Here is a 19,453-nt window from a genome sequence, read left to right on the forward strand (position 1 = left end):
TCGATTCCGGTCAAGGGCATGTACCTGGGTTGCGGGCACATCCTCCCCAGTGGATGTGCAGGAGGCAGCTGATCGATGTTTCTCTCTCATCGATGTTTCTAACTCTCTATCTCTCTCCCTTCCTCTCTGTAAAAAATCAATAAAAATATATTTTAAAAAAAAATGACACTCATTTTTCTGGTTTTTCTCTCCCCATGGTCCTCAGCATCCAACCAGGGGTCAAGTTAGAAAGGTTGCCATTATTTGCTATTTTTATCTCTCCGTCAAACCTAATGCAATTGATCACCAAATCTAAATAATTGTACCTCCTGTCTCTCAGTCCTCACTGCTGCTTCCTTAGTTCAAACTGCAGCCTCTCTACTGTCGGCAGACAGCAGCCCAACCAGGCTTGCACCTCTGGTCAGACCCCATTGCCCTGTGCTCAGCTGCAGCCCAAGATCTAGCACTTGCTGGCAGTTATTAAATGTTAGTTGAATAAATACCCAAATAAAATGGGAAAGAAAAATAGAATATTAGAAGTTGTGACATGATAGTAAATGGGGTTTAACATTAATATTTAACAAATTAATGGCACAAATATTAGAGATGAAATCTGAAATGGGTGATGGAATCATAAATAGTAAGCAACCTGAGGAGTCATGAAAAAGCAAATCATGTTGGACAAACATGAATTATGGTGAAAACAGCATCAGATATGTTATACATTTGATTTTTTGAATTATCTGTGTCACATTGTATTATAAAACATACTTGTAAGTTGGGGCAAACTGCCCTAAAAAGACACAAATAATGGAAATGGCAGAAAATATGCAAAGAGAAAGTTCCAGGAAATCATTGCCTTTCTGTATGCAAATCTTTAAAACCTATACAATTGAGGAAACCATTATATAGTCAGAGTTTTAAGACTAAAATTTTTTATTACTCCCATTTCATTGGTCATGAAAGGGAAAAGGTTCTGTCCCTTTCCCCCATTCCACTTTTGACCTGAGATTATGGGACAAGACTTATCTAAAAGACACAACTCTATACTACATGTTGAATTACATGGAGATACTCACCCAAAGCCTATAGCCACCCAGTAGTTTCTGAGTCCCTGATGGGGCCCCACCATAGGCAGAATGTCAGGAGAATAGGTGATAGGACCATTGACAATATTGATGATGTCAGCCTTTTTCAAGACCGGAACCATTTCCATGGCAGCTTCGACGTGTTCCATGATCCGGTCCAGATCTGACTCAAAGAGTTCCTTTCCAAACCCTGAAAGGACACACCATTGATCAGGATGGCACAGCTTCACGGACAAGTACTCTAATGTGATTTAAATCTCTGAATTGGGATATACTTCAGGATGGCCTGTTAGGAAGCTTTTCCCTCTTGTTTTAATATATATTTTAATATGGTTTTATTGATTTTAAAGGGATAGAGAGCTAGAAATATTGATGACAAAGAGACATCGATCGGCCGCCTCCTACCAAGGATTGAGCCTGCAACCCAGGCATGTGCCCCGACCAGGGACTGGAGAGCTTTTGGTTCATGGGTTGACGCTCAACCAGTGAGCCACGCTAGCCAGGCTCCTCTTTTCTTTTGTAAGTCTAATCTTGACATTCACTATCAACAGATGGGTAAGTACTATATTATTAACAATAATGTTATTTCTTGAAACAATAAGATCATGAAAGTTAACCTTTTTAATTAATAGAAAATTTAAATTTATACATGGTAACAGTGTTCAGCATTTAATCCAATCACAATTTTTAAAAATAAGCAGCAATTATTTGGTTTATTAAGAGAGATCTTTTATCCTTAAACTAACCATAAAATCTGCTTCATCTGCCCAGGTGAGGGCAAATGGGAGTTTAGTAAGTCATGCCAGGACACTGGGCTAAGTGGAAAATTACTCTGGGATCTAAGATGATGGATTCTAGATCCATTTTAACTCTCAGCAGGGAAGGAATGGCACAGAGGCCTCTCTCCCTGAGCCCGCTCCCAGGCATATCCGAGGGCTTGGAGTGCAGTCTTCTTCTCAGTCCTACAAGGCACTGTGACTGAAGGCAGGGCCACAGATGACCTTCTAAAAAAAACGTGTCCACCAATACTGATGATTTTCCCACACAGCAGCCAGCCAGCTTCTTCCTGTTCCTCCCATGGACTGCATGTTGGGTCAGTGGCCTGGAGACCTACAGATCAGCAGGATTCGACCAAATCATGTGGGTGCTCAGGGCCAGTGAACAGTCTGGCTCTCCCTCCAACTGCAATTATTTAAACATTTGTTCAACATTTATTTGGAGGAGAGGCTGCCAGCATGGGGCAGACCCAAGAGGGAGGCTCCCAGGTGTCAGATCAGCCCTCCCTCAGGGGTCAGGAGCTATTCTGCTCAGGCCCAAATGTGCACAGCACATTCAGTAAAACTAAAGCCCTCAGGTAACTGGCCCAACTTCTGTTGAAGGCGGTTTAGTGATCACTTGTGACATGGACAGAGGCATTCTTTGAGGAACAGTAGGGAGGGATTCAGTCCCTATCTCAAGTAGCTTATCCAAGTGTAATTCTAGAAAGTATAAATTCCTCCATTTCACATTATAATAATCGTGTCTCAGTGACATTTTAACTCCTTTTATAAATTAAAACCTGAACTACCTCCTTCATTGACCCAATCTTTACCCCAGCTCTGCAGAAATGTCCCATAAATACCAAAAAAAGGTCCTTTTCCCTTCCAAACTTGAAAGAGAAACAATAGTGCCTCCTGTTTAGCACAGAGGCTTGAGCCTTTTCCTCATCACCTTATGCAGTAGGTAGGCTTCAGTGTGTAGTCCTAACCTACCCTGCTCTATGATAGATTCCAAGGTTTTCTTTCTTAGCAGGCTGGATAGCCTGTCTCTGATATCTGTCCTATTTCCAACTGTCAGAGCACAGTAGCAGCTAAATCTGGACACTAGACACAGCAGGAGGGGGAGTGAGGAAAGAGCAGGGATGCAGGAGGTAGGTGTGGGCAGGTAAAAATTACCTAGAGCCTTCCAAAGCAGTGGGGAGCATGTTTCTTCAGCTTCTCCACCACCAGCTGCCTCTTCTCTCTTTCCTTACTCCCTGCTGTGATTATTCAAACGGAGAAGAGAACAGAGGTTACCTCAAACCCCTCACCCTCAATATCCCAGGTATCCAATAGTCTAGTGTTATGTCATCATCTTATTCTGTGGCCAGCCCCCAGCCACAGGAAAGATAAAACATACATGCCTGCTATGCACACACTTCCATTTGCTACACTAACCTGAAGGGACTCCACTGGTGACCCATGAGTCCTGGACTTTCATTTTCTCCTGACTTTCATATGGACCAAACAAGAGCCCATCCCTTTCCTGCCGGAGGTAGTAAGAGCCTTCCAGGTCACGGAGCACAGGGAGTTCTTTTTTCAAAGCTTTTACTTCAGGGATAGTCGAAGTAACAACATATTGATGCTGAACCGGAATGAGAGGATGTTCTAGTCCAACCATTTTACCAACTTCACGAGCCCAAAATCCTGAAATAAAAAGTCATTTTTAAATGTCACCACATCTGACACTGATCTAAGATGATGGATTCTAGATCCATTTTAACTCTCAGCAGGGAAGGAATGGCACAGAGGCCTCTCTCCCTGAGCCCGCTCCCAGGCATATCCGAGGGCTTGGAGTGCAGTCTTCTTCTCAGTCCTACAAGGCACTGTGACTGAAGGCAGGGCCACAGATGACCTTCTAAAAAAAACGTGTCCACCAATACTGATGATTTTCCCACACAGCAGCCAGCCAGCTTCTTCCTGTTCCTCCCATGGACTGCATGTTGGGTCAGTGGCCTGGAGACCTACAGATCAGCAGGATTCGACCAAATCATGTGGGTGCTCAGGGCCAGTGAACAGTCTGGCTCTCCCTCCAACTGCAATTATTTAAACATTTGTTCAACATTTATTTGGAGGAGAGGCTGCCAGCATAAAATAGTTAGAAGACTTCAGTACTCATGGCAAAGTCTAAAGAATGTCATAATGATCTGTTATTTGTCATTGAAAAATTGAATAGGGAAAGAGAAGACAAGACAATATTGTACATTGCCCAGGGTTTTGAAGATAATTCTGAAATCTAAGAAAACTCTATTCCTGAAAAACTATTTTGCCCACAAGCAAAGGTGGGCAGAAAAAACGCACAAAAAATATATTTGAAGGAAAAAATAAATAATTCAAATATATAAAAAGTACCAATGTTGATAAGAAAGACAGGAATGAGCTGGCTGTACCTGCAGAACAGGGATGATCAGGCCTGGAAGAGGCCCCGTGTGGATGTGACCAACATAAAACATCATAACCATGAACAAAGCCCTGCAGGTCAGTTCCCTCTGTTCCCCGGGCCCTCCTTTCCCCAAACTGTGGATGCCTAAAATTCCACAAATATGGAATTGTTCTGTTACTTTAAAATTTGAAAGTGTATATACTTAGGGAGAGGTAAAATTAAGTTTTCTCTGTTATTTTAAAAGTCTAATTTGAATATGTTTGTAAGATCTTTCCTTTTCAAAGAAAGGGCAGGAAGGCACCAGGAATCCAGAGCAGGAGGGAAGAGGTACCACAGCCAAGGGGAGTGGGCTTATAAACAGTGGGGATTCCCACAAGCAATGTTTCTCACTTACAGTGCACATGGGGGCTGTCCTATTGGTGGGAACAAATGCGATCTTTTTTTCCTTTGCAAAACATGGAACCAGATAATTTGTGGATGAAAGGAGCCTTGATTATCCCCCCTCCCAACCCTCAGGGTGACTCCTCAGTTTACAGATGTGGACCTAAAGTGCAGAGAAGAAAACAGACCTGCCCAAGGTCACAAGGGGACCGCCCCCCCCACACCCTGGAATGATCCCATCTTACTATTTTTCTTGCTACAGAAAGACTTTATTTAAAAAATCCAAGACTCCTTCACTTGTAGAAAGGTATTTTAGAATCTAAAATGCTAATAATGATTATTCGTCAGGGATCTGGTGCTGCCTTACTCACCAAGGGATCATTTGGGGGGCGGGGAAAAGGGGTCTATGCTCTTGTTTGTTTCATAATTTGGAGTAATGATTCAAATGATTAGGGGATTTTATTTAAGTTATTTCTTTAGGGGTTTCACTTTCTAAATTTGTAACCATTTTTATTTCTGCTTTTTTTCAGAATCTAATAAGGATTTCTGAAGTCATTATCAAGTCCAGAGCTAAACACAGAATCATCAGTTATGAGTCAGTCTGGGAACCCAGATTATGCACTCTTACATGCAAATGTTTATTTCTATTTAACCATCTAAATATCACTCTTGTGTTCTGTTGTTATATTTTGGGCTAACAGCTAAGTTGGTTACACTTGAATAATAGCCCCAGAAAGGGGTATCCATATGTAAACCAGAAATCTTACTTGTGGGCATTAAAGCTGTTTATAGTCTTTAAATAATTTAGAAACTTAATTTATTTGTGCTGACAGGAATATGTAAATAATCAATGTCAGGATTTTGTAGGAAAATACAATAAAGTCACATATTCTAGTTACATGCATTAGAGAAGTTTTAAAATATAAAAAGCCCAAATATTTAGTTAGTAATTCAAAGCACTGCAATTTCCTCAATATATTTGTTCAATTAAAAACATAAATTGAATAAAATAAATTCTGTCCTATTCAAACATATTTATAATTTCTGAGTCTAGTTGTTGCTTGCTTATTAATGCACTTCATCATTAAAATAAAGTGGAAACATATGCTTAAGTATCATATATTACTTGAAACCCCATGGAAAAGTCTATGCTTTTTATCCTATGGGGGTGGTGTTTGTTGGCATTGTCCCCTCTACATGTCAATCAATTTAACCAAAATCTAGCCAGGATTACACTTCAACCCCTGCTAGATCACCCATCCAACAAGTGCAAAGGGAAGAGAGACAAATGTGGAGGAATCACCTAAAAAATATGCCATTATCAACTGAAAACCACTGAAGAGTCAATAAAAAAATGAACTTTGGAAATAGCTTCCATTTTAAAAAATTCAGTGACTGATATAAATGGAACTAAAATGAAGGGTACAGGTTTGTGGACAAGTTTCCTGGTTCTAGTGTCTATACAGTGGCACTGATGGTTTATACAGTGACATTCACTGACGCAGAGTATCAGGCAAAATTAGGCAATTCTTTTTGGCTGAACACTGGGCTTCAGTTGGCATGATCCAATCACATTTCTGAATCATCATGTCAGGAAAATTCTTGAGTAAAGTTTACAAGGTTATGTCAGGCTCATGAATGTGAATACTAGAATTTGGTTACAAGTGTGAAGAAAGAGTGGACATAAGAAAGGAAAAAGGAGCATAATTTGGCAAAACATGACCTGGAGCAAAGCAATGGAGCACGGAGAAGAATATCAAGTTTCGATAGGTAACCAAGGACAGAGTGGTAGCTCCACCGAGAGCACAGTGATGAAGGGAGGGCTTTGTCGCTTAGAAACAAACAAAATGTTTACCTTGGGAGCATCACAGTGTTTTAAAACAACATTCATAGTATAAACCATTACTTTATGGTATAATACCTTATTTATTTGCCACTTAAAGAGCCTCACTAATTTTAAAAAATGATATGACACTTACCTGCAGCATTCACAATTCTGTTTGCTCTCACAGATCCCTGTGGTGTTTCAACATCCCATGTTCCATCTGACCTGGGTTTCAGAGAAGTCACTGGTGCAGGATATTTTAAAAGGGCACCATATTTCCTAGCCCCAGCAGCCAGGGCCATCGTTAGAGAGTAAGGATCAATATGACCATCGCCAGGATTATACAATCCAGCTAAAATCTAAATCGATCATAAAAAATCAATATTCAAATGAGTATGTACTCATTATTTGGTGTAACTAAATCTGCCTGCAAATGTTTAAAAAATTGGATTTGAAAAATGCATTGAGGCATCAGATTCATCAGTCATTTTCCTGTATCAAAGCTCAGACTTAGGCAGGACGTACACTGAGAAGTTAAGTAGAGAGGCTGAGTGAGCCTTGCAATTGTCTTCAATATCCATCTTCTCCTCCCGCCTCATAGAAATAAAAATGGTATGTTTATTTAGACACCTGGTCGCTAAGAACAGTTTCCAATAGTTGGCAGTTATAAGCTCCAGTTGATAGATAAAACGATTGCTAAGTTCTGGTCAATGAAATGCAAATGAAAGTGTCATGTGGCAACTTCCACAAACCATTATAAAAAGACAACTGGCATATGTCCTTTGTCTCTCCCTTCTTCTTTGCCCCTTCCGCCATCTCCCAGTCTGGAATGCAGACAGATGCCTGGAGTTCTAGCTGCCACTTAGAATAAGAACAGAAGAGTCACACCCTAGGAATGACAGAGCAATGATTTGGAAGGTGACTGGGTCCCTGAAGTCTTCATGGAAAACAGCTAGCATTCAAACCCAGACTGTCTAAGTAAAAGAGAAATAAACTTCTATCTTGTTTAAATATTATTGGTTTCTGTCATTTGTAGTCAAATCTAATACTAACAGATCAAATATTTATATTTAATTCTGTTAGTAAATTCACATGCTAAATATATACCTGGTGTCAGAAAAATATAAACTTAATTCAGTCATTCAACAACTATTTCTTGAATACTACTTTGTGGTAGGGCTTGAGGCTAGTACTATGGGAGAGACAAAGAACAAAACTCAGGTGAAACGAGTGAATACGCTGAAGTGGTATACGTATTTAGGTCTTAGCCATTCAACAAAAATCTATTGTGTACCAAATATGAGTCAGGAGATGTCAACTTTTTTGTCTGTGTCTGTTGAGATAATCATCTGTTTTTGCCTTTTATTCTATTAATGCAGTGCTACATTGATTGATTTTCAGATGTTAAACCAACTCTGTATTCTTGGAATAAATTCCACTTGGTCATGCTGCATAATCCTTTTTACATGTTGCTGAATTAAGTTTGCTAGTATTTTGTTGAGAACTTTTGCATCAATATTCGTAAGGGATACTGATATTTCTTTCCTTGTGATATCTTTGTCTGGTTTTCATGTCACAGCAATACTGGCCTCAAAGATGAGTTGGGAAGGGTTCAATTCTCTTTTATTTTAGGAAGAGTTTGTGAAGACTTGGTATTAAGTCTTCTTTAAATGTCTGGTAGAATTCACCAGTGAAGCCATTTGGGCCTAGGTATTTCTCTGTGGGAAGTTTTTGATGACTAATCCAATCTCTTGTTATAGGTTTAGTGCAAGAGACTTTCAATTTTAATGGAATTCATATTACTGTAACCTTTCAAATGTCACATTGGTGTTTTATAATGGGTATATCATCTCAGTGATCCTATGTCTATTTAATTTGGCATCCTGCCCCAGAGATGGAGAATACTCTTCTGACATGTCTCCATACTTAATGCCCTTGAGAAAAATCTGATGGTGAGAACTTCCAGCGAAGTATTCCAAGATTAACATATACACAGATATAAGCACATCCTCTCTAGGAGCAGTGATGGAATTTCAATGTAGACAATGCAATGCCACACCAGTCTGCCATCACAGTGGCATCACACAACACTATAGACAAGGGAGTGCCAACAGCCTGTAAAGACTCACAAGGGCAAACAACCCCAGCACCCAGATCAATGATACAACCCCTCTGGTATCAGAGATGCTGCAGGAGTCACCAGGGAGAAACATAACACTCTGCTTCCCTCAACAGTCCTACCCGGTACCTTTAGGTAGTATGTACAAAGGAGTCAGAGAGTTGGGTTCAAATCTCTGCTCAGCTGTTTCCAGCTGGATAAGCTCAGACCCACTATGTAAACCATCTAAGCTACAGTTTCCTGTTTATGTAATATATACCTTATATTATTATTGTGAAGATAAAACAAGACTATGCATGTTAAGGGCTTAGCATAGTAACTGGTACATAAATATGTGCTGTAGTATTATGTAGTATAATCAGTCATTGTCATTATTATGAAAATTGGATTATCACCCAGCAAAAAAAGACAATTCTCAAGTGGATTCTTTTAGTCAAATCTGTAAAACTAGATAAATACCTGGCATAGAGCCTTCCAGGGAAGCATACATATGAGCTAGGGGATATTTGTGCAGCAACATAGTAGTACTTCTACACTTGATTTTGTAAAAAATTTTAATAACACAATCTTTCCTGGGATGATATACTTAGCATCCCAGGTTATTGTTTTATTTATAGTTCTCAAACAGAATGTTTATGTAAGGGAATCCCCAGATCTGGGGGACACAGTAATAGAAAGGTATCGAATATATTTCCTCAGTTGTCATAGGTAGAAAACTAATAAAATTTTTCATTACCTTTTCATATTTCATTTGGCATACACAGTAGCTCAGCTTGTAATTTACCCAAATTCCAGTATTAATCATTTGATTTTGTCATTTAAAATGTATGTACAAAGTTTTTCTATTTTTAATTAACAACTTCAAATAACTTTTTCTAATCTTAATTCCAGTCAATAAATAGTGAAAATGCCCTTAGGATAAATACCTTGTTCATGTTGAGTAAAGGGAACATCTCTTGAATTTTCTCAGGTTCAATAATATACTGTTCTGTTGCATGCCAGCCAGTCCGAGTCATTTGATATTTAAATTCATCTACCCTTACAGGAGTTGTAGCAATTCTGATACTACCTGGCTGATGGAATCCCACCACCTGTTATAATAATCCCAATAAACACACATCAATAAATCCTTATTTGGCACTGAAACAGGATTCTTCTTCAGTACAATGAAAATGCAAATATACAACAAAAGAGATTTACTATCCAGTGAAAGAGATAACTACATAAACATATTTGGATCTTACAAAGAGACACTCATTCATCAACTATTTACTAAATGCCTACTCTGCGCCAGGCACTATACTAAGTCCCAGAGATGCTGTTATGAACAAGAGAGGCAAAGACCCTGCTTGTATAGAGCTTACAGGTGAAGCAGAGAGCTAATTGCATAATACAATAACATAAGATAGTGTTAATGTACAGAGTGAAAGAAAATTATGTGGAAAAGAGAAAAACAAAGGATTTGAGGCAGGAATATGAAGAATCAGAATGCTGCAGTAATGAGATTGTGACTTGAAACAAACCTTCATTTGACATTTAATCGAAGTCCTTCAGTTGGCCAAGCACTCAGCTTGGCCCCGGGGTTACAGAGATAAATGATGCAATCTTTGCCCTCAGGTTGCTCATACTCTGTAGGGAAGACCAAACAGTAAAGCAACAACCACCATAGAGAGATGGGTGTATAAGAGAGGTATACACCAATATTCTTAGAACCAAGTGCCGTGTCCTCAGCTCGGCCTGACTGGTGGGTGGGCAAAGTCAAGGCCAGCTCCTCAAAGGGGATGACCCCCAGAAAAGATGGAGGGTAAGTGCTGAAATGGGAGCCAGAGGAATGTTGTTTCAGGCAGAGAGCCCAGCACATTCCAGAACTGTAAGTAATTAAGAAGAGCTGAAGCATCTGAGCATAGCAAAGAGCAGCAAGAGCAAATGCTGGAAAGGCAGGCAGGGCTCAGCTGTGCAGGTCCTCCTCCTTTGTCCTTTGTCCTGTAGACCATGCAGAGCCATTTGATGGCTTTAGGCATGAGGATTTTAAGTAGACTTCAGTCTTAGCCTATGGATATTCTAAGCCTGCAAGTTTATTTTGAGAATGCTAATAACTATGAGAAGAAATAAAAATAAAAGTGAGGGGCTTTTAGTGAAGTACTTTTCAAAGCCATGTCACAGTATGCCATGCACCGTTGTCAGATCCTTTGTCATCCGGTGGCTGAAAGGCTCTAATTTCTTAGTTTCTGGATATAGTAACTGACTAAAGATATTTCTGAAAGCTGCTGCTTTGTATGCTTTGTATTCTTCCTTCATTAAAAAAAGCGAGAAGAGTGGGTAATTACATAGGTAATATACTTCAAGAATTAAAACTGATTGGAGAGCAAACTTCAGAGGCTCTTACCTTAAACTCTTATCAGATTTCTCTAACACATTAAACATTTCACATACCCTTGATACCACTACACACAGCTATACACGATGATGTCAAAATCCTTCAGAGAGCTTACATATTTCTAAGACACTCACCTAAAAGTCAATTTCAAGTTAAACGCATTTACCTGTCCGGTTTCTTCTTCCAGTTTCTCATAAAGTTTGATGCTATCATAGTGTATTTTCTTCAAGTTTATTCCAGGATGAAAGTAAGTTGTTAAACCTGCCTTAAAAGTGAAGAGGAAAGGACATACTGAAAAAATTAACATTCTGAAAATGTTGATAGCTTATCTGTTAAGCAGGAACTTATTGCTGGCAAGAAACGGAGCAGCACCAGCCAGCCCCTTGGGATGAGAACACAGCAGCCGCAGTTGAGCAAATCCAGAGCATAAGGCTTGTTACACAGCTGTAAGAACAGTCTGAACAGTAATGTCAGAGCCAGCCAATAAACATATATATTAAGTCCCTAAAAGTTATCAGGAAAAGGGTTGTTTGAAGATTCAGAAATGGGATGATTTGGTAGGAAGTTTAGGAACATATGCCATGAGGTAGAATATGGGGGGATGGTATACAACGTGAACTCAAACCAGCAAATCATGGGTGTTCCCTAAAGGGGAAGGACTATAGACTAACAGAGTTTTCCTTGACCCAATCCCCACCATTCCCTTGAATGCAGCAGCCCTACTGTTTCCTTTGAAATTTCCACAATTCAAGAATTAGAATGTTCCTGGAAATTATAGCCTAGTGATTTGGTGAACAGACTTTTGTCATAGCTTTACTTGTCTGATGAGCACATAGATTGTATGCCACAAATATTTGTTGAGTAAATACTAAGTAATAACTCTCAGGAAAAAAATATCTAAATGTTAGCATGCCAAAAACCCTTTTATCAACTCAGATGCAATGTAGTATCCAGATAAAGAATCCCAAGCAATTATATGAAGCAAGGTCTTTCGGTTAAGTGTCTAGGGCCCCAAATTGCAGCTAATGTAACCCGGAAAGTTCATCAAATAAAATCTGTTTAGGAGTATTTATAAGGTTCTTCTATGGTAGTGGTGGACAATTGGTTCTCTGGAACTCAAAAACACCCCATTTAAAGGTTCATCAATCCTTCCTTATGGACCAGAATCCTTGGGCTTCTATCAAGTACTTGTTCAAGCACTGGGACATATGCACAGATACTTTTTGTTTGTTTGTTGTTAATCTTCACCTGAGGATATTTTTTTTCCCATTGATTTTTAGATATAATGGAAGGGGGGGAGTAGGGAGAGAGAGAGAGAGAGATTAATATGAGAGAGACACATCAATTGGGCCTCTCAACCAGGGCTGAGATCAAACTCACAACAGATCAAACGTACCCCTTGACTGAGAATTGGACCTGTGACCCTTTGGCTCACGGGACGATGCTCTAACTACTGAGCATCGTCCCGTGACTGGCCAGGCCATGCACAGCTACTTTTTTTTGGGAAAATCCTGGCCCAGCTTATAAGTTCTCTCATAGTATAGCCCCATTATGATGGAACTAAAAGTTGGGCTCCTTAACTTTCAAACACTCTACTTTCCTTTTACAGTGGTTCTCAACCTTCTGGCCCTTTAAATACAGTTCCTCATGTTGTGACCCAACCATAAAATTATTTTCATTGCTACTTCATAACTGTAATGTTGCTACTGTTATGAATCGTAATGTAAATATCTGATATGCAGGATGGTCTTAAGCGACCCCTGTGAAAGGGTCGTTCGACCGCCAAAGGGGTCGCGACCCACAGGTTGAGAACCGCTGCTTTACATGCTTAGTATCATTGTGCATATGAACTTTTTTAGTTCAATACAGGGAATCCCTGGCCTTCATTTATCTGCTAGAGAACTCAATTTTGTCTTTCCTATAGCTCCCGTCATTTGAGGAAACTGATATTCATGAGCACTGACCTAGAATTTTGGGTCACCATTCACTCCTCAAGATACTTTAAATTTTAGCCTAGGTTAAGCCAGAAAGTTATATACCATCTACACTACATCACCCCAGAAAGCTATTTTCATGGAAGGAGTTGATGATCTTTCATCTGAAAGAGTTACATGAGTTAGTTTTTATAAAACTGTTATTCAAAAAAAATTTAGCCCAATATCCTTCACTTAGGGAAGAAATTTTTCTAGGAGTTCCTGATCAAGGAAAAGTTAGTCTTCTAGTACCATAGTGAAATAATGTACCTATTTCCACTGAAAAACTCATACTACTCTAGTTTCCTTGCTGCAAGGACAGTCAGAAGTAAGTCCTGAGCTTAATTTATTTTGCCAGGCATGAAATTATATTATTATTATTTTGTATCCTATACATTTTTTATTAACTGATTTTTGTGTTTTAATCTATGTTTAAAATTTAGGGTCAGCCATATCTGTGCTTTTATTGGAAGTTATCCAAATGTAATATCTTACATGGTAGTTATTGTTAACTTATGTAAAATGTTTTTCTGTTCTAATCTTCAGCAAGGTTATATTAAATGGGAAGTTTGGAGAAGGAGAAAATATTGTTCTTATCCTTCAAGATTTTATGGTCTGATTGAATCATGAAACTTTCATACTTAAAGCAATAAAATCAAAAGCATATGATTCCCCCTGCCTCCCTGCCAAGGGAGGAGGGGGGGGAGACATATGTAATACTCTTTGTAATACTTTAAGCAATAAAACAAAAATTTTTTTAAAAAGCATATGATTAAGTGCTGGAACATATAAAGAGAAAAGAACCAAGGGAAGAAAAGATGCTGGAAAGGTCACAGACGTCTTCAAGGAAGACAAGAAAAAGGTTTACATTTGATTTGAAGAAAGAAAATAATTGTAGTTGGCAGAGAAGTTAAAATAGGGAAGATAAATCAGAGATACGAATAATCAGTAGAAACTATAGCCCTTAGAACAGTGGTTCTCAACCTTCTGGCCCTTTAAATACAGTTCCTCATGTTGTGACCCAACCATGAAATTATTTTCGTTGCTACTTCATAACTGTAATGTTGCTACTGTTATGAATCGTAATGTAAATATCTGATATGCAGGATGGTCTTAGGCGACCCCTGTGAAAGGGTCGTTCGACCGCCAAAGGGGTCGCGACCCACAGGTTGAGAACTGCTGCCTTAGAAGAAAATAAGAATTTATGAATTCTTATGATATAAATAAATAAATAGGAAACCTCTTCTTTATAGTAGACTAACAATAATGAATTAATGAAAAGAATGATGGAGTTAGAAAAATCATCAATTGAGCTAGTGATGCAGTCCTATCCATCTCTTTAATAATCTTTCCCCTTTCATGAGCCTTAACAGCCTTAAAAAGCCCACTGACCTATCTCAAGCCATCCTATATCCCAGAGCCTCCAAATCTTTTATCCATGTACTCACACCCAATTAAAAGTTTGAGCACACCCTATAAAATATGTGCATTTCCTGATGTTCATGTGATGGTATAAATATGTGTCATTAAATTAACAGAGATCATAAAACACAGAAAAACAACTAGAAATGAATTAAATATTTAAATAATTATTTTTTTCATTGTGTAGAAAAGCTTTGGAATATTAAGTTTATATATTGGCAAGGGCTATGTGATTAATATACTTTATTACTAAAAATATATATTGGGTTAACTTTGGTAACACAGCACTGTGAAGACCTACATCTAGGTTTGTTGTATTTTGAGAATGGTTTGAATGGCTGTGATAGCTGGGGAAGCTACCTGTCACTGATAACGAGATCTTCATGGGAGAAGTGCACTCTCTTGTCTGAACTCTCTGCATCTTGACACCACTTCCTCCATCCCTATCACACCTACATAAGGTTTCCATTGAAGTGTGACTATTAATGTTTCACGTTCTCTTGTTCATCAGTTGTTGTTATAAGCTAATTGGAAGGAATTGCATTTTTATATTTTTAAATAAATGGGTACAAAAACCACTGAAACTCCTCATTTGAAAACATTTCAGATGGGTTAAAAAACGTAACTTCCGCATATATGAAAGTTTTTGTAGGTAATACATATCATTTTGGCCAGAAAAATTTAATAATAATGTCAACATTTCTAAACATCCCATTTCAACATTTTCTCTTCCCAACAGGACTGTTTTGGGGGGAAAAAAAGGGGGCAGAAAAGATAGACTATGTCTTGTGTCCTGTGTCTATTTTTTAGGACACTGTCTTTTTGTAAAAGAAAAACTTTAAGTTTCACAGTCCTTTTAATTATTACAATGACACCAACAAATCTCCATGTAGTACAACACTCTCAAGGTTAATCCCTCCCCTTTTCATCACCCATTATTTTACTTAAAGCCCTGGTTCTATAAAATGAATCACAAAGGTGATGTCCTACAACACCTGATCTGCAATGTGTCATGACAGACTGAAGACCAAAGAACAAGTGAGGACACTCCCGTTGTAAAGTTCCCACCTCTCTCTTACTCAGTCCCTTGGAATAATACCCAACACATCACCCACATTAAAGGTGAGGGCTAGTTAGAAACACTAGGAAAGTTTAATTTCTTTCTTACATTTTTAGTTAAAAATAAATAGGAAGTTCTAATATTGTCTTTCTACACACCATATGGATCATCTTTCATCTTTAGTCCTCAGCCCTCCAAACCACCCACTTTCTTACCATCCCCAGGGGCAGCCTCTCCTGGGAACCCCAAGCTCCAAAACTGCTTCTCATTTAATCCTCTCCCCTACCCCCACCCTACAAGAACTGCTCCACATTAGTAGGAGTGTCAGGTGCTGACAAAGCAGTCTCATTGAAATTCAGCAAACCCTCAGGATTTTTGGATTTGTGGCTTCATTTTGAATACTCACATGGCAAGCTGTGCCTTCCTGCCTAAGCACCGATTCCTACACTCCCAGACAAGTTTAACCTGAGTACATGTTATACTTCGATGAGCCTGCCTTTATTTTTTGTATTCTACCCCTTTAACTGGCTCCCTAACCTTTCACATTCTCATATGTGCTGCAAGTATTTCTGTGTTAAAAATTCCTAATACATGGGGTTTCTTTCATGTTACTCCTCAGAGGGAGGCCTCCTTGACTTGCAAAACTGCATAGAATCGGGTTCCCAGGGCAACCCTCTTTTCTTTTCCTTCATTTCTCTGGGGGCCAAGTAGCCTGGCTTCTGCTGCCTGACTCCATCTTGAGCCCACACTGCATGAATCCAATTTTGTAAACCATTGCATAATACTTTGTTCACAAACCAGGACAATGCCTTTCCCACCCACTCTGGTATCTCTTTGCTTAAGGAAAATTGTTTTGCACAGTTAACATTTAACTAGAAACTAGCATATTAAAAACTTGGCCCACTTTTCTTAAAAGAACTTGGGTTAAGGGTATGTTGCCTTCTTTTTTTTAATTCTTGGGATGTCTAAGAAGTAAAATTGCAGGGAATTCAGTTATCTATTCTCTAATGCAGGCCACATCAAATATAAGTGAGCAAATAAGTAATTAAAATATTAATAATATTTAACAAGCTGAAAGTGTTAAAGGGTGTAAGCCTCTCACTTAGGATATTTCCACGTGCCTAAATTTCCCTCTGCCTACATGCTCTTGCCTGGACAGCCTCCCAACCCCCTTACTCACTCACTTCTACCTTGTCCCTACTCTTTAAAATAGCCTCCTGACTCTTCCTCCTCCATCATTCTTTATCCCTTTACCCTCTTCTTCATGACACTGATTACTCCCAAGCGCTGCTTGTGCGTTTTCTGTCTGCCCTGCACAAGTGTGGCTCATGGGGGCAGGGACTTTGTTTTGTTCACTGCTGTGTCCTCCCCTAAAAGCACTGGCTCAACACATAGGCTCTTAGAAAATATTTGTTGAAAGAGTGACTGAATGTCTAGCAAGGAGAAGTTATAGGAAGGCTATAGGAGAAATACAGGCTTTCTTTTCCATGATAGTAAAAAGCCCACATAGAAAGTCTAGTGCAGGGAGGGGAGAAGAGCCAGGAGTGTTGGTGGCTTCCTGGACCCATCTCCAGGTAGGAAGAAGCATACTGAGGGGGAACTGGCAAAACAAAATACAGTGTGCCTGTGAAGGTTCTGAAATTACACTCAGGAGGACTAGGCGCCTGGGCCTCTCTCCCAGACTGAGGGGAGAGAAGGAGAGGAAAGAGAAGATGGGTTTGCTATGATTTTTCTAGGGGCCTCCATCCAACCACGTGGTCAGACTCTGTGGCCACTAGACTCTGGAGCCAACTGGGTTGGAATCTGGCTGCACTCTTCTCCACACTCAACTAGAGGCAGGCAGCCATTTCAGTGCTCAACCTCCAGACCACACCTTGAGCAAGTCTGGATGAGCAGGTCTGGATGAAAACCCTAAAAGCAGGGTTTTCTCTTGTCTCAACAGAAGAAAGCAAATGACAGAAAGGAAAGCTAAGGACTGAAAGCTGAGCTAACACTGCTTAACTCTTCTTTCAAAAGAAATCTGTACTGACAGTCATAAAAACGTCCTCTCTCTCCCATCCTTAGCTGACTTCAGAAATAACTGGTTTGACAGCATGAAGGCAGTGTCAATCACCTCATTTACCTGAGCCGCTTTCCATTTCAGCCCAGTTATTTTATAGCACTGGGACAATTATGCATATACCATCAAATATGTGAGACTGACTTGGCTGCATGCATTATTTAACACAAAAGCTGTTCTCAGTCCTCCTAGTTAAGTCTTCATGTAGTCAACCTATTCTCTCACAACACAAAATTAAAATAATAAATAAGTCAATGAAAAGGACCACTACAGCCAGGTGAGGGGAATGTTGGTGAAGGTCTCTGCCATATTCAGGATCACCCAGCTGCTGTTCTTTGATACAAAGGATACCATTTACTAACCACTTTACATTTGTTGAATAACTTTACACATATTAACGCAACCTACATCACAATCCTAGCAGGTAGGTACTATTAATAATCCCATTTTACACATCCAAGTGCCTTACTCATCCCAGGAAATGGAAACTTAAGTAATTTGCCATAAGTCACTTGGGTAGAAAATGGCAGAGCTAGGATGTGAATCCAGAAGCCATATGTTCCAGATAAAGACAGCATCAATGTTGACCACCACTTGGAAGTGTGCCAACCAAGATGGAACACTGTTGAAAGGGAACTCACTCTAACGAGGCAGCAGCAGGGTGTTGTGAATGGGAAGGAAACCGATTGCCCTAGTGCACAACTCAGTGAACATGACAGTTGTGAGGTGCTTTCCTTACTGCGTGCCAGGTAGATCCAGCAGTGAGCTCCGATTTCTCCAGGAGGACCACGTCCTTCATCCCTGCTTTGGCGAGGTGATAAGCCAGACTCACACCAACACAGCCACCTCCAATGATCACTGTCTCTGCTCTGTCTTTCCATCTTGTTTCTGCAGGTAAGGGTGGGTTGTCCTTTCTGGAAGAAAATTAAAAAAAAAAAAAAAAAGAAGGTAGATCTACTAGGCTATGGTAGCGACAGTTTTTTGTTGGTGGTGGTTTTTTGTTTTGTTTTTTTTTTAAGGCATCTAAAATCTAACTTAGGCCCTAGCTGGTTTGGCTCAGTGGATAGAGCATCAGCCTGGGGACTGAAAGGTCCTAGGTTCGATTCCAGTCAAGGGCACATGCCTGGGTTGTGGGCTTGACCCCCAATGGGGGACATGCAGGAGGCAGTCAATCAATGATTCTCTCTCATCATTGATGTTTCTATCTCTCTCTCCCTCTCTCTTCCTCTCTGAAATAAAAAAGATATGTATTTTTTTAAAAAAATCTAACTTAGGCAACCTGGTTGTGGGAGGGAGGAGGAGGCATTTGAGCCCCATTCCATGTAATTCTGGTTCATTGTAGATAATTAATATAGCTAAAGAATTGAACAGGTGAATTCTTTTTTCCAGAGGATCTAGAGAGAATAATTTTTCTCATTCTATTTCAAGGACATACTTATAATCATTTTATCCCATGAAAAACCATAATCATCATGAAGTTTAGTACCCATAATTCTTGGGTCACCTCCCTCCACTGTTTTCCAGGTTGAAGAGACCCAGATGGAGTAAAACTTCCTTCCTCATTTAACTTCCTCTCACCGTATATATGCTTCTCTAATTAAAATCACTGCTCTGTGGTTTACCATTGATTTGCACGAGCTTCTCCAAGGCATATTGTAAAAAGCAATGTGTAAGGGAGCCACAGAAGAACATATATATACACCTGTGTTTGCAGACACATAGATCCTCTCTGGGCAGATACAAAGGCACTATAGCAGGTGACTGGGGAAGGGGTTTGGAGTTGAAGAGACTTTGCACTGGGAACCCTTTGATTCTGTATCACTTTGTACATTGTGCATGGAAAAGAAAACATAAATCAAGAAGAAATCCGAATGCCCATTTTTCAGAAGCCGAAGCACCCCTAAGGCCAGAGTCCGCCTTAGCCCCTCGCTCCCGCCCTGCAGCCGCCGGGTTCCCACTCACCCTTCGTGGCCACCGACAGAGCGCGGAC

General features: G+C 39.7%; 1 protein-coding gene across 2 annotated transcripts in view; it reads right to left on the reverse strand.

Moving 5' to 3' along the window:
* The window catches only part of DMGDH (dimethylglycine dehydrogenase), a 55,283-nt gene that overhangs the window by 35,180 nt on the left and 650 nt on the right, over positions 1-19,453 (reverse strand). Inside the window, exons 2-7 of one of the 2 annotated variants that reach the window (XM_005858075.2) lie at positions 18,203-18,377; positions 11,116-11,214; positions 9,499-9,663; positions 6,608-6,812; positions 3,263-3,511; positions 1,059-1,257 (exon numbers count right to left, since the gene is read on the reverse strand). In XM_005858075.2, coding sequence (XP_005858137.1) covers positions 1,059-1,257; positions 3,263-3,511; positions 6,608-6,812; positions 9,499-9,663; positions 11,116-11,214; positions 18,203-18,377 — 1,092 coding nt within the window. The remainder of the gene's footprint in view (positions 1-1,058; positions 1,258-3,262; positions 3,512-6,607; positions 6,813-9,498; positions 9,664-11,115; positions 11,215-18,202; positions 18,378-19,453) is intronic. The other variant, XM_005858076.2, reaches the window with a different exon arrangement.

Source organism: Myotis brandtii, unplaced genomic scaffold (assembly GCF_000412655.1).
Source record: "Myotis brandtii unplaced genomic scaffold, ASM41265v1 scaffold115, whole genome shotgun sequence".
NCBI lineage: Eukaryota > Metazoa > Chordata > Mammalia > Chiroptera > Vespertilionidae > Myotis > Myotis brandtii.